Source organism: Trachurus japonicus, chromosome 7 (assembly GCF_045865225.1).
Source record: "Trachurus japonicus isolate A0001 chromosome 7, Traja_1.0".
NCBI classification, from domain to species: domain Eukaryota; kingdom Metazoa; phylum Chordata; class Actinopteri; order Carangiformes; family Carangidae; genus Trachurus; species Trachurus japonicus.
The window spans coordinates 19,708,584-19,723,696 of record NC_140913.1 but is presented as its reverse complement, the minus strand read 5'-3'; the positions used below and the strand labels follow the sequence as shown (position 1 = coordinate 19,723,696).

Below are 15,113 nucleotides of genomic sequence, written 5' to 3'. Positions count from 1 at the left end.
TGTACCTGTGCTTCTAATTAGGTCTAAATCATTTCATTATAATATTTTACATCTGTATTACTGGCTTTCTTTTATGAGGTTGACTTGCACCTTGTTCATTTGTTCTCTGCGCTTTGAGGAGACCGCCATTTTCTCATAGAAGTCAATGATCAACAGTACTGGTGTGATCCATCTGCAAGAAAATGAAATAATTTCATATAGTGAATATAACGTACATGGGGCCTCTCATGAGGAAAAGCTGGTGTAACATTTACAAGTTAAGAGAGGTATGTAGGGTTGTGAAAAACTCACTTTGGTGTCTGGATGTCTTTCTGTTCTTTAGCAGCTTGCAGACAGGGCTGCACCACCTCCAGCAGCTTAATCAGCAAATCAAGAATCCCACTGTTCTCAATCACTCTGGCGCCCAACAACTTCAGCTCCTTTCAGAGGAGAAAGACAACAAATGATTGTTTGGGATTAGTAGATAGAAAAATGAGTGAATATTTCTATGATCAGTGAGCTTCTGTTACCTCAAAGAGCAACGTGAGCAGCAGAATCCGTGTTGCTAGTTTAGAGGCCTGGGGCAGTGTTGCCATCTGTCTAGTCCACTCAGACACTGTCTTTGTGTCGCTGGTTGTCAAGGGCTCAGCCGCCTTTATCAGCACATCTGCTGCCTCAGACACCTACAAACAACACGAACAACATCAGGGTGATTCAAATATATTGTCTCTCGATTGACAAGCACACAGTTTTAAGATGGTTTAAAAAACATTTTGATGATCACTTGTGATGCGTAACAAATAACAGATTCAGAGCCGCATTTAAGAGGGACTTGCTCCTTAAACTTAAAACAGGAATTAACTGCACAACTGAAACATGGATTTATCCGCTTACCTGGCGGACAACCTGGCCAAGGATGAGATCTCTATATTCTGCGCCACTCCTCTTGATGGCAGTCATCAGCAGGTCACAGAGTCTGTACACTGTGTCAGGCAGTTCATCCAGAAGATGAAAGCAGCCGGGCAGCATGGAGTCAGTGAAAGTATGCAGCTCCGTGGGGTCCAGTGGTTCAGCTTCCATGAAGCGCTCCAAACAGCGAGCCTCTTCTTCTTCTGCCCGCTCCCTGGCTCTCCTGTCTTCCTCCTCACGCCGACGTGCAGCCTCCTGAAGCAGACATTAACATAATCAACAGCTGCTCAGGCAAAGTTTTTTCTTTAATGATGAATTAGAGCAAAAATGATTTTTAGGATAAGCCGAGCGGTGAGAATGACGCACCTCAGGAGAGTCAGACCGTTGCTCCATGCTGACCTCTTGCCCAAGTGACATAGCAATGGCCCTCATCATCTGGTCCTCTTCAGACATAGTCAGGTCCTACATGGAGTAAGGGCAACAATGAGTCAGCTGTCTTAGTTTGGTTTATGAATGTTAAAAACAATGGACATATTCTTTCTGTCTCTGAAAGCTTACTCTTACTGCTCCCCCCAGAAGCGGAGGAGGGTGTGTAAGTAGGTATTCCGTGGCCTGCTCCATGGTGCTGGTGTTCAGTAGGGCCTCCATGGCATGCTCTCTTGAGAAACCCATATCCATCAACTACAACAAACACAAAAGCAGAAGTGATATTTTACTCAAGTAAAAATAAATGGTGCAAATACAAATTGGACATGATTAGGATTGACAAATGTCAGATGAAGCAAAATCTAAGACGAGAATGCAATCTTCCACTTATTCCCTTGTCTTCCCACCTTTATTCAAACATGACTGAGGGGCCTCTACACACAACCTCTCTAATCTTTTTTCCCTCACAACTCTACCCTGATATTCAGACTCAAAATATCTGAATAGTACAATAATCTGGTCCAAAGGCCTCACTCCCTTTAGTTGTTCAGTCAGTTCTCCCTCTCTAACTTCTGGCCTTCATGCCTTGCCCTCTCACCACAACTTCTCCACCTCTCCCTGATGGCTCTGATACCTGCTGGAAGTGCTGCTGGCGGGCCTGTTCATGCCTTCCTCTCCCTCTGGATCTTTCCTGTTATGACATAAACGTTGGTCCGGGATTCAGTGCATGCAGGATATACTGATGGACCATTGGTAAATCTAGGACTTCTCCTTTAGTTTCTTGTTTATATTGCCTTAGATGTGTAATAATGCAGTGAACTGTGCTGTTAAATTGTCTTCAGTCGTGGAACAGCAGGCTGAACATATCAAAAAGGCTGCAGAAACAAACTACAGGTGGTAAGATGGAAGTGCTGTTCTTCAAACAATATTATAGTGATGATAGGAGTGTCAGACAGATTTCCAACATACCTGAGTAAGCTGAGCCTGATTAACCTGGGGTTCGCGGCGTGGGGTAGAATTGGTTGATTCATCAGCTGCTCCTCCTGCTGCTGGTGGTGGTGCTCCAGGAGTTGTTCCAGTTGGTGCTGGTGCCTCTCCAGCTGTTGTAGATGCTCCAGGGGCTGGGGTGGGTCCCAAAGTAGCAGTGGTGGCCGCCGCCTCGTCATCGGGCCGCACCATCCCTTCCCTCTCTTTGGCCAGGCGCTCCTGGATAACAGGCTCCCCTCTTAGGATGTGGCAGAGAATGGCCAACATTGATTCAGCCATCCTGCCCCCGTACACCTTGAGCGGCTTCCTATTCCACAGACTGCGGATGCAGTTGAATGCAGCCTTGATGAAGAAGAGACCGTATTAAAATACAATAACTAACATACATTCACTTTTACCCCTAGATAGACCTGGGACATTTACTAGAATGATACATTTTCATATGTAGGACTCCAACAGTGTCCATCTTTCTTGCTGCTGTCTCCAACTACTATAACCATTTCATGAGATTAATAACTTCATTGCTATGCAATTATGTATGACTGACTTTCAATGTTTAAAACATAAACATGCAGGTTAAAGTAGTCCGACTTGATGAACGATGTGGATGCTGACCTTTTGTGTGACTATGAGGAACCGAAGGGCGCTGAACTGGGGCATGGTTGGTGTGACCCCAGGCATTTTAGCTGGTAGGGAGTGGGGCGAGTCCAGCACAGTGCTGGGGTTCACCATCTTCTCCACCAGCATCAACCAGGCATCCAGAAACTCCCCTGTCCCATCTGGTAGATCAGTATGCTCCAGGCCTTCAGAAACAGGCACTTTCCCACCCATTGAAAGGGCCCAGTTAAATGTCCTGTACAAAAGCAACACAAACAGTTAACCTTCTGTCAAAAATAGAAATATGATTATAATGAATATCAGCAATTAACATGTGAAGATTCAGTATCCCCCAATTCCAATCCGCCCCCTAAAGACTCAAGCCCTGAACCCTCACTGACTAAAATGACGTCAGCTCTAAGTGACAGAGTGTGAGAGTGTGTGAGGGTCCAGATGCTGTAAATATGAATGGAACAGCACTTACACACTCTCACGACACGTTACCTTGACAACAAAATGTTTTTAACTCCGCCCTTGGACCGATAAATTTACTGTACTTTCAATACGCATAGGGTGTGCGAGGGAGGCGGACTCAAAACAAAATATTCCTGGATCAGATCTGATCAAATCATGATCAATAATCAAAATCAAATTCCCTTTTTTTGGCTCCTGTCCATTAACAATAAAGAGACTGGCGGAGCTCTCTCTGACTACTTGGGTTAATTTCTTTTTTTTTTAACACTTGCGTTCCGACGGCATCCCATGTGTTATGGTTTGACTTCACACCGCTATGAACTGTGGGTAATTCCCCTACCAAAGTCAGCATCGGTGCTGACTTACGGTAAGGGGGCAGTAAGGGCTCATTCACTGACTCACTGACTTGATGATCTGACAACGGAACAGCCCTCACACACTCACGGACTTCCCGTGAACGCGCCTCTAAGTCAGTGAGTCCGTGAGGGGTCGGATTGGAATTGGGCCTATAGCTCTTGCTCACGATACATCACCATGTGGTGGGACTTACTCAAATAAGGCATCATGCCCCCCAGAACAGAAGAACTTTTGCAGCATGAGGTGGTAGGGGTACTTTCTCTCATCAAACAGCATGGGGGATGTGAAGCCCACTGAGCAGATGAAGAAAGTCAGCCTGCCAGACAAAAACACACTTAATTATCACCTCTGTGTACAGTGCACATAATATCAATGACAAAAGACAGTAGGGGTAGTCTGCGCTTACCTAAAGCGAGGAGTGGGTGTGTAGGGTGGAGGTTGCCAACTCAGACCCTTGGTGAGGAGCTTGGTGAGAGCAGAGGCAGTGGCCCGGGCTGCGGGTGTGGGGGTGGTGCCTGTGCTTGTGGCATGGTGGGAGCGGCGTTGGCGGACTGGAGAGCCGACACACAACTTCACCAGCAAACCAAACAGCTCAGCCAGAGCCCTGCCGAGTCGAGATGAAGCTAGGAAAGAGACGAGATCAGTGAGACGACAAACTCGTAGCGTTATGGTAATTTATGACAGTGTCAACTACAATAAATGGATCAAGTGTCACAGAAATCATCTCACCAGAGAGTAAGGGTTTGATCTGTTTGATACGGGTGGCCATAGCTGGGGTAAGTTTAGACTTCGCTTTGGGGTCCGTTGCAGTGGGTTCATCCGTCTCCATGGGAGCCAAGGTGTCCCCATCTAGACCCATGCCTTCCAATAGCCCACCAGCAGATGAATCCACAGATGCCGTCTCAGACTCGGCTAGATAAAGGAAGAGGAAGTTAACTTGTTGGAGGGCGTTCCAGGGATATGTTAGAATTTGACTAATTTCAAGTTAAATGGTTATATTACCAGTTCTCCTGGAGCCAGACGCTGCGGTCGCTGCAGTGCTGCCAGATGGCTTCTCTTCTTTGGGCACCAGTTTCTGCATGTCAGCCTGGCCAAACTCACATCCTGGTGGCAGGCTGTTGGGAATGGATAATGTGTTAAAGAGTGTTGCAGCTAACCACACATTTACAGTTAAGGGGTAAATAAATACGACTCACCTGTTTGGTGTGCACAGGGACAGCAGCACGGTGCTCTCCCATACCAGAGAGCAGTACAGCTGACTGAGCTTGTTGAGAACACTCAGGCCAAGCTGAGAACCCCACTGGTTGACTGAGATGGCCCTGATCTCACTCTGTTCAGAAAAACAAAAACAGAAATATTCAGAGATGCTAAACAGTTCTAAAATGATCACAAATTTAACAACCCCTATCCAGCTCATCAGACAAACACTATTCTTCATATTTCCCTAATTGGATCTCTCATGCACAACTTTTGTACCATTGCCCATACATCACAACTGAGGGATGAGGGAATCATCCCAAAGCCATACGTTTAAAAATAGTTATAAAAAGGTAACTGGAGTAGTAACCATAAAAATGATTTACTTCATTTACAACATTGACACATCTTTTGTTTAAAGGGACAACAAGGAGTTTGTATTTGGTTATAAAAAAGTCTCATATTAATGTGGATGAATCTACGTTACCCACACTTGTTAATGGGTCCATTTTAGATAAATATGTGATTTTGTCTTTATCGTTATTTAGTTATTAGTGGTGGAAACCACTACTACTTTCGGTTTTGCGGACGCTGCCCCGGCGGGTCATGGGAATAACGCCGCCGAATCGCCGTTTATGGTCGGAACTACGCCGGTATCTGATCGTCTTCGAACCTCTGACTTTCATTTTTGATGAATGAAAACATTCTTGACAAGACGTCTGTCTTGCGCCAGTCCAAGAATTTCACTGTGCGCGTGGAGGCTCATGGGAAATGTAGTGTGAAAACACTTCGCTTTCCAAAACTCCTCGTTGTCCCTTTGACAAAATAGGGCGAAGGGTGTCAATTATGTTTTATAATAGAAACACATCCACATTTACCTGTCCCACTCTGCACGTATGGACAAACATGAGGATGTAGGCATGTGCTGCAGTAAGTGCATGAAGAAGTGGTGTGGCACGGGCTGACAATGTGGCATCAGTAACATGACCCGCATTTGCCAGTTCTCTGAGAAGCACGGATCCACCAGGCACCTCGATTGGTCTGTGAAGAGGTTCCAGGGATGTCAGGATGCTGTCCAGTTGGCACAGGCCTTCCTGGAGTACCTTAGGCTCATGTGAGAGAGTCTAAGGTGGAGAAGATTAAGGAGGGAAGAATTCAACAGATTATGATTGTTGTTAACAAGCTGCCCAGGGAAGGCAAATGAAAATAAAAATAAGTTCATATGAGCAATTCACAAAATCACAACCATGAGCTTTCCTTTGAGCTCACCAATATGGACTTGCAGACACCGGCCACAGCTTGGCAAGCAGCAGAGGTGGGGAAGTCTATGGGCAAGTTGGGCAAGCCCAGGATAGAAACCAGCGGCAGCAGTCCCTTCTGGTTGACAAACTCCTGACAATGGTCATCGGTGGTGTTGTTGCTTAATATAGACTCCACAAACTTCATCTGAAAAACAAATTGGTCATCACAAATGAGATACAGGAATGATAGATAAAAAGAACGGCTTTACAGTGTGGAATATTTCACAACATACCCAAACACTACCAAAACTGTCAAACTATTAATACTCACCACATTCAGAATATAGTCCATTAGAGGGATAGGTATCCGCTCCTCAGTGCCAACCACCCTGCAAGAGTCAACATATCATCAATATAATGACCATTGACTAAATATATGAAAAGTAGTCATTTGATTTGGAAAAATAGATTCAGTCTGTTGCTCTATTCTATTGTGTTATGAACTCAGCGTCATACAGTTCAAGTGGCACTGACTGTCTGTTGCTCTCTGGTTCCCCCTGCTGCTGGCTGAATGTATGGAGTGCCTCTTCTTCCTCTTCATCCTCACTTGAGGCCTCTTCAGCAGCATGGCTGGAGCGTGCTGGTGGCACTGCCACAGTGCCATCTGCTTTCTGGATTGATGGTTTCTGGCAGATATATTCAGGGGCTCGGCCCAGGTTGCAGATCTCTTCCAGTAACTGTAACACCAATTTAGCTTTAATTACCTTCCATATCATATGACAAAATTTCAAAGAGAACGAAACAAAAGAAGGTACACTACCTTAATAATGGCAGTAGTTGCATCAGTCTTCAAAGTTGGTTGGTGTCTCATGAGCTCATCAACAGCACTGCCCAAGTTGGATGCAGTGTCACCTGAAGCCAAACACAGAACATGTCAGTCATTCAAGCAGTTCCCACGCAGAAAAATTTGAACAACAGAACGTATGATCCAACTCACCCAAAGGGTCAGAGCTGCGTCGCCGTCGCATGGCAGGCAGGTAGTCAGGGGACAAAAGCACTTTGAAGAGGCGCTCAAACGGCTGGCACTGAACAAAGGAGTGCAGGCCTCTTGCATTCAGGCACAGAGCACTGAACACGTTGGGGAGAGAACCCAACACCTCACGAGTAGCAGGAACCTGGGAAAGAGAGCAAATGAAGAACATGTAAATGAAAGAAAACAAGTAAATAAAAGAAAGAGCATGAAAGTGACAAAGTTGAATAAATCAATATACACTACTCTCAAAAAGTTAGGGATGTTTGGCTTTTGAATTAAATTTCAGAATGCACCTAAAATGCACTATAACCTTTACAGGTGAACTTAATTTAACCTTCTCTAAACTTTTGAATGCACATGCCCAATTGTTCAATGTTTCAGTAATTGAATAGCATGCTGTTCTCTAACAAGGTGATTAACCGCAAAAATCACAGGCACCGTCTGATTTAGTGGTTCAATTGTCATTGAACCACTAAATGTTCTGGTTCAATGACAATTTGTATGCAGTCCTCTTCTCTCTCCCTCTCCTCTCCACGATGTTCAAATTTTGACATCATGAGACCAAGACAATACTTTGATCAAATTGATCAAGTTATTGAAACATTGAGATTTGTGTTGTGCTATAGCCACCACTGTTGTTAGCTTTTGTTTGAGATAAAGAAACTACCATTGCATCCTTCTAAATAACGGGTTATTTTACCAAACTATTATACTTGCACTTTCTTCCTAGGCAAGTTCTTTTTTTTCCCAGTTGAGAATATGGGAAAAAATGAAACATAATATTGATCTCCTCAACTGTCAAACTAGAAACTCACATCTTTGATGAGAAGGGCATGCAGCATGACATCTGTGAGACCATTATCCTGTAGGGAGGAGAGCAGGGATGGCTCCTGGAACACAAACACCGTCACAACCTCTGTCGCTATAGATCCAAAAGACAGAGACAAGAGCAAGGGGGGAAAAAGAAATCATAATCCAAAACAATAACACATCTTTCACGAAATCAAAGCAGTTAGTAAAATGTTATCACATTCATAAACTTTTCCAGTCGATACACAGGTTAAGAGAAAACCATCAAATTGCTGAGGGGGAGCATCTAGCTCAGTCAGAAGAGCACCTGAAAAACTTCAGAGGTGCTGCTGAGAACTCACCTAGGAGGAAGAGCGAAGGGCCGTAGTATTCTGCATTACTGATAATGTGCTTGAGTGAGGTAGGCAAGGACCCATCCATTACTTGAGAAACAAAGGGTGCAGATTGACACATTAACAGTCAACATTTGTATAACAGAAAGGATGGATTATAAAGCAAGAACATGTATGAACAAGATAACCATAACCTTATGTTTATATATAGACCAAATTAGAGAATGCCTATGACTTACCGTGGCGGATACCATCAGAAAAGGCAGGGTCCTGGATGGCTTTCTTCAAGAAATTTAGCATCGACTTCAATAGAGCTGCCCTCTGGGGGATACACTGCATACCTAGAAAGACAGATTGCCATTGTGATGATCGATAACAAAGGTAACAAGTGTGTGTTTGTATGTCTATTTGTGTGCTGCGTGTACCTGCGCGAGGCGTGTTAGCAGCACTGCTCTGTGCTCGGTTATCTGCCTCTGGTCTGGAGCCAGAAGATGTTGACGGTCCAGGACTGCTTTCCATGGCAACTTCTGACACTGAGTGAATAAATTATTTGGGCAAATTAACATAATAGCAGGGAGACTTACTTGGCCTTATTATGAATAGCCGCAACTTTTGATCATTTCTGAGGGCCAAACCCTTCCATAGGTCTTTGGAAAAACAACTTACTCTCCATGTCTGTGTCCATGTCCTCAGACTCCACAGCTGCACTAGGCCTCTGAATCTTTGGCTTGATGACAAAAGGGCACTCTTTCCTCGATAGGTCCACCTCATGCTATGTATACAAAGTGAGTGAGAGGGTGGTGTGGAGTGGAATAGTGAGTCCAGAGGTCAGTAGCTGTTTCAGTGATTCTGTAGCTAAATGCTGCAGTGTTAGGAGCAGAGAAATGTTAAATTCATTTTTTAAATACACGACCAACCTCTAGCCTGCAGATGAAAATAGAAAGGCCGCTGTGGGACTGAAAGGCAGCCATGTCAAGGTTGGTGATGAGGTCGACGACCCGTACAGCTCGCGTGACAAAGGTAATCTGGTCCTGTTCATCCCCCAGGAACTTGATCACCTATGGTGTAAAAGATGACAAAGAGGCAGACTTTCAGCTTTATGAAAATAAAACCACCACTGGTAATTACATGTTGTTAGGGACAGGATGTACCTTGAGGAGGGCTTCCATCATGCCACAGGAGACAAGGGCTTCCCCTCCAGCATCATAGCTAGCCAAATGGTAGAGGAATGAGAAGAGTGCAGTGGCAAACTGGTGGGGGTAGGGCTCCATCAGAGGATCTAGGAAATGAGAGGTGAACAAATAAGCTTCCATTTTTTGCCGTCATATTCTAAAATGTTGCAGAAACATTTCAGGCCACATTCTCACCAATCATTGCTTGTATACAGTTGCGCACCAACACAGGCAAGAAGCCATGGTAGGAGGCAGTGCCGGTGCAGTCGATTATGTTGGAAAGTTTGGGTGTCCTCTCCAAATGGACAATCGAAGTTAAAGTGCGCAAAGATGCTGCCTTGATATCCTGTAGAGCAAACAACATCAAATACATCATTTCAGAAAACAAAACGTGAAAACAGGATTTGAGGACGCTGTAGCACTAACACTGGAGAATATACACATTAAAATCTTTGGAAGTACTTTTGTTTTAACTAAGACCAGAACTACAAGTTATATCTTATGTCAATACAGCATTCATGTTTGCAAAAACAGAGTTTATGTAGAAAACGCAACTACTCTCTTACCACAAGTTGTTTGTCTGTAATCTGTAATACATCCACCAGCTCCTCTATCAAGCCGTTATACAGAATACTGTTGGCTGACTCTTGGAGTGCATTTGAATACACTGCAAACAAACAGAAAAGGTCAGCAGTTAAAACTTGGGAGCAAAACCATTTGTCACTCAAGCCTAAGAAGCCTAAGAAGGATGCTTCTGCTCACCCAGTATAGAGATGGCATGCAGTCGGGCCTGAACAGCCTGCAACCTCTTCTTGTGATTAGAGAAACCATGAGCGAGTCGAATATGTGTGAACAGCAGGGTCTGTTTGTCTTTAGGGATGTTGTACATTGCTGTCAGCGACTCCATGATCTCAGATGGGCTTTCTGAAATCTGAAAGACAGAGGAAACCATGCGTAAGGTGAAGAAACCTCTGTATTATCATTCCATACTTAGTGACTTAATACAAATCCAACCGTACCTTGTCAAGTTGCTCGATGTGAATATAGTGTAGTGTGTTACTACTTGTCTGCAGGGGGAGATGAACAGTACAGAACAAATAGGAAGAGGTTGAGCCATCAATACAACAACTCACACATATATTCAGTTTTTATTACAAAATCACAATTATGTGCCTTTGTCTTTACCTTCCTCTCTACTTTGACCTCAGGGCCTGGTTCAGCGTAAAACTCAAAGTGCAGTGTGGTGGCACTCGGAGGGTACTTCTGAGCATAGACAAAGGGGGGACAGCATAGTAGGGAAAGATGGTCCATGTTAGTATTCAACAGTCCTTATTTAGTTGTGCTGTTGCCCAAGGTAGTTGACGCAAACAATTATTGACTATCACTCTGAAATTCTCACCGTCATAGCCAGATCCCTGCAGCATTCAGCCAGACCAAAGCCATTCTCCTTTCCTCCCCAGCTCTACAAAAGAGAACATAGAAACTAAACAATCGGCTCTTTCTCTTGAGGGACAGCTGAAATTATGGCAAGAGAAAAAAACAATGGTATTCACTCGACCTCGGCCAGGTGTTGCAGACGGGCCAGTAGAGGTGTTCGTTTGTCAGATCCCAGTCTTGTGATGTAGTTGGAGCGTTTACTGAACACATAGAGCAGGTTCAGCACAGACAGGACCACCTGCATGTCACATGACGCTAACAAGGTGGTTAAGTGCTGCAAAAAGGACGAGAAAGGTAGATAACAGGTTATGATACTTAGCTGTTTCTGACATGTATAATGCAGAAAAACTGAGCAGTGGTCATAAATGTAGCTTACCTCTATGGAGCTGTAGAGGTGCCTAGAGAAGCTATACTCAATGAGCAGGGCTGTGAAGTTGAGCACTGCCAAAAGCAGGGCTTTGAGCTGTCCATTGTCAGGGCGGTCACACACCAGCAGCCATGACATATTCTCCACTGTCTGGCCTGCATCACACAGGATGCCATCAAAGCGGTCCAACAGATCCACCCAATGGTACAGTTCACACTGTTGAAAATAGATTAAATAATTATCAGTGATCAATCACACAATCACTAAATATCCAAGGCCTTTCCATTTTACCTAAAAACTGCTTTCAGACTAGGAAAAGGTTTTAGGAACATATGACAGCAGATCCAAACAAACATAGCATACAACAGATGTTATAGCGCTTGGAACCTTAGTCTGATAGATCAAACAAATTTGATTCTTAATTGGCTTTGGTTTGTTCAGCTCAACACAGTAGTTTTAAATCAGGACAAATGCTCCACCAGTGTACAAATAAAAGTACACACCAAGATTCAGGAGATGTTGAACCACAATCATTCGATTTATATTCAAGATGGTATAAATGTACACCTGTTCTTTCCTGAAGCCAATTGTACTCTTTCTTTCTTTTTTTTTTTAGGTCTTTTGATGGAGCAGTCATTATAAGCAAAATGCACATAAAAATAGTGGAATTGCAAAACCTTGTTTAACAATCAAGACGTCCTGGTGAGAAATCAGTCCAAGCATGAACCCATATACAACTGTCTTCTGTCTTTCAGCTTGCATCCACAATTTCCACACCCCAAACCTTGATTAAAACTTATCCTGTGATATCTCGATTCCATTTAATCACACAGCATAGTTATTATCATTGGTCTGTTGGGTCACAATTCATTCAGAATCAATCAGATAATCAGATAATGTTGTGGTCTTAAAATCTTCTCTAAAAAAATCTTAAAAAGAACAAACCAAACAACAAATGAGTACCGATTTAGTATACCCACAATTAATTTATCATTTTCAGATTTTTCTATAACCTTCACTTGTGCCACTTATTTTCAGACATAGTTGTGACCAAAAGCGGGTAAATGTCATTTTGAAAATTAGACATTTTTTTCTTGAATTTTGCTCAGCCTTATGTCTGGATTAAACCTCAAAAATGCATTTAATTCAATACAATCCTTGACCAGTGGGACTATGCCATAACATATACTGTCATGACTGAGGGAGAAGCTCTTCCCCATCTCCTTTCCTCAGAACTTCAATCGTTTCTTCAAGACTTACCTTGCCAATATTCCAGGTCTTGATGTGCTGCAACTCAACCAGCAGCTGCTCATCACTACATGCCTTGAGCTTCTCTATAAGTATCCTGCAGTCGGCAGGCTGTTGGTTTAGAAGGAGCACAAAAGGGTTAGTCAAGCAGAGCACATGGACCACCTATGCCTCTTTCCTACTAGCACAGTATGGTATATTTTACCAACAATGTGACATGGCCAAGACATTAAAATGTACATTTCCTCTGCAATCTCATAGTACATTCATGTCACGCAATATTTCTGTCCTATCAATAGAAGCCTTCATTCTTTTTGAAATCTGCTCCTAGCTGTAACCCTGAAATGTAATGTCTGAGGTGCAATTTCTATAATACAATTTTAGGACACTATTGCTAACATTTTGTACGGGAGGAATGGTGAAAAAAGTAGCCTCAGGACAAAGGGGTTTAGGTGAGAGGCTTCCTTTGGAAAAAAACAAGACCAGTGACAGTTGGAATTCATAATTCACAACCGATAATTGAGGGTGATAGAAGCCAATCTGGAGGTAACTGTGGACATCGACTCAGTTTTAACCCATCCAGGCTGCAACACATCCCTGGACTGCTCAAACTAAATTCATCTCGGGTATCCCAACTATATGGAGATTAGGGGCTAGTGAGGTTAGGAATGACCAAAGAGCAGTTATTATGTATACTCACAGCTTCCGTAGGAGTTTTCTTTAACTTGCTTCTGTCGACCTTCATTGTCGATAATCTCTGTTTGTTGCTCCTGTTAACAAATTAACAACCCTTTATACTTAATTTCATAATGCTACAGTAGTCAGTTACTTAGATCTACAATTTCAAATGGGACAATATTACACTCTGGACTTGTACACAGCTTTAAATGTGAAAAGTACTTACACAAAATAATTTGGCAATACCCACTTAACAGCATGTTCCAATCACGTTACCTGTAAAAAATTATGGTAAAAAAAGAAATCAATCAATCAAGCAATAATGTCCAAGATACTATGATACAAACTTAAAAAGCTATGTACACTGGTTATAAGATTTAGTCTCTACGTATTATTTATATTAAGTCCAGCCTCATTGCTATTTAAACAGGGATCATGACAGTATATACTGATTACATGGCATACAGTAGGGTCACATATCAAATACAGACTCTCAACAGTCAAACTTGCATTTTGACAACTATTACCCAACTACTGATCAACTATCAATCTAGGGTAGGGAGTATGGCTAATTTATTTAAAATATTTAACAGCTACCACACGACTGATCACAATCACTGTAAAATAATAGACCTGTGTCGGTTCTCTAGCAGATCTGATCATCACAAAGCAGACAGTGGGAGAGCAAGCTAGCGTCTAGCTAGCGACATACGACACAAAGTTAATTATATTAGGTTACGCCTTTATCAATGACCCGAAACATTTCCCTACCATTTCACGTACCTGAGAATCAAGTATCTAAATAAACCACATTCATATGTCGCTATTTGCCCTTCGTCAACTGAAGTGACGCTGACAGGTTTAAAGTTATAGCTACCTAGCTAACATGCTAACGTCACCCTTGCTAGCACCATAACGTTATTTACCTGATGTTAACAAGTCACTGCACATACATGGGATTGCAGTTAATTGTCACAAATGTGAAAGGCTGCCCAAATATTGGCTAACAACACAAAAAAACAAAATAAGATAGGTTGGGAAGCTCAACGAATTGAGGACATCGATCGGTAATGTTTGCTGCGGAGTTAATGTTAGCACCAGACCAGCTAACATTGAGCTACCGGTAACGTTAACAACCGATATTCTCCTGAAATACTTCAAAGCATTTACACCATTAGACCGTGCAAAAGTCAGTCAAGTCACAACCAAATCACCCGTTTAACCCGCGATAAACGTCTAAAACACAGCTAACCAAAAGATGAAGCGGTTTTAGCCATTTGTGCCACATCTGTCAATCCAGATCTCACAGATTCACCATGCTGTCCCGACCTGACTCTTGACTAATTTAGTTCGGGGCTGCGCAGGCCGCGAAAGGTACCCGCACTCCCCACTCCTGCACCATCCCCGCTCTAAGTAAAAATGAAACTGCAAACAACATTCAGTGACCAGAAGCAGAAAGACTAGTGTGTGTCAAATACCTGGAGCCGGCTAATGTTACTTTGCTGAGTACCTGAGTCTCTTACCCTGGTTCAACAGCTAGACAGTCGTAGCACGCGCCAGCTAGCAAGCTAGCTATCGTTAGTTGAGTAGCAGGCAGAAACGCATAATAACTCGCTGAATCATTGTCGGTTGGGTCTAACGTGACACTGCGAGTTTTGTTTTCAGTTTTCGCTCAGGTTAATTGACTACGGATCGCCGACTCGGTAAAGAAGTTGTTAATCCATGGCTTGTATTATTTTTCAGAGTATCCGCGCTTGTTTCCATAGCACACAGGCACTAGCTGTTGGCAGAGTCATCATGACTCTGGGTAGTGTGCAAAAAGTGAATAACGTTACGGCTGAGAATGAGCCACTGTTTATCGATGCAGTG

The 15,113-nt window shown here is 43.2% G+C and overlaps 1 protein-coding gene across 17 annotated transcripts in view; it reads right to left on the bottom strand.

Moving 5' to 3' along the window:
- The window catches only part of huwe1 (HECT, UBA and WWE domain containing E3 ubiquitin protein ligase 1), a 39,434-nt gene that overhangs the window by 20,189 nt on the left and 4,132 nt on the right, over positions 1-15,113 (bottom strand). For 7 of the 17 annotated variants that reach the window (XM_085781929.1, XM_085781943.1, XM_085781936.1 and 4 more), the window contains exons 3-40: positions 13,471-13,520; positions 13,267-13,336; positions 12,579-12,677; positions 11,328-11,534; positions 11,073-11,225; positions 10,914-10,976; positions 10,701-10,777; positions 10,534-10,585; positions 10,277-10,445; positions 10,081-10,181; positions 9,710-9,860; positions 9,494-9,621; positions 9,260-9,400; positions 9,009-9,114; positions 8,768-8,875; positions 8,582-8,683; positions 8,352-8,432; positions 8,016-8,122; positions 7,165-7,342; positions 6,988-7,079; positions 6,684-6,904; positions 6,499-6,556; positions 6,196-6,372; positions 5,805-6,050; positions 4,926-5,059; positions 4,732-4,844; positions 4,459-4,641; positions 4,136-4,352; positions 3,923-4,045; positions 2,917-3,154; positions 2,284-2,643; positions 1,949-2,005; positions 1,447-1,569; positions 1,255-1,350; positions 874-1,143; positions 510-662; positions 292-419; positions 91-172 (exon numbers count right to left, since the gene is read on the bottom strand). In XM_085781929.1, the coding sequence (XP_085638055.1) occupies positions 91-172; positions 292-419; positions 510-662; positions 874-1,143; positions 1,255-1,350; positions 1,447-1,569; positions 1,949-2,005; positions 2,284-2,643; positions 2,917-3,154; positions 3,923-4,045; positions 4,136-4,352; positions 4,459-4,641; positions 4,732-4,844; positions 4,926-5,059; positions 5,805-6,050; positions 6,196-6,372; positions 6,499-6,556; positions 6,684-6,904; positions 6,988-7,079; positions 7,165-7,342; positions 8,016-8,122; positions 8,352-8,432; positions 8,582-8,683; positions 8,768-8,875; positions 9,009-9,114; positions 9,260-9,400; positions 9,494-9,621; positions 9,710-9,860; positions 10,081-10,181; positions 10,277-10,445; positions 10,534-10,585; positions 10,701-10,777; positions 10,914-10,976; positions 11,073-11,225; positions 11,328-11,534; positions 12,579-12,677; positions 13,267-13,311 (5,139 nt within the window). In that variant the 5' untranslated portion in view covers positions 13,312-13,336; positions 13,471-13,520. Of the gene's footprint in view, positions 1-90; positions 173-291; positions 420-509; positions 663-873; positions 1,144-1,254; positions 1,351-1,446; positions 1,570-1,948; positions 2,006-2,283; positions 2,644-2,916; positions 3,155-3,922; positions 4,046-4,135; positions 4,353-4,458; positions 4,642-4,731; positions 4,845-4,925; positions 5,060-5,804; positions 6,051-6,195; positions 6,373-6,498; positions 6,557-6,683; positions 6,905-6,987; positions 7,080-7,164; positions 7,343-8,015; positions 8,123-8,351; positions 8,433-8,581; positions 8,684-8,767; positions 8,876-9,008; positions 9,115-9,259; positions 9,401-9,493; positions 9,622-9,709; positions 9,861-10,080; positions 10,182-10,276; positions 10,446-10,533; positions 10,586-10,699; positions 10,778-10,913; positions 10,977-11,072; positions 11,226-11,327; positions 11,535-12,578; positions 12,678-13,266; positions 13,337-13,470; positions 13,521-14,767; positions 15,059-15,113 lie in introns of those variants that run through there. The other 10 variants (XM_085781932.1, XM_085781934.1, XM_085781938.1 and 7 more) reach the window with 8 other exon arrangements.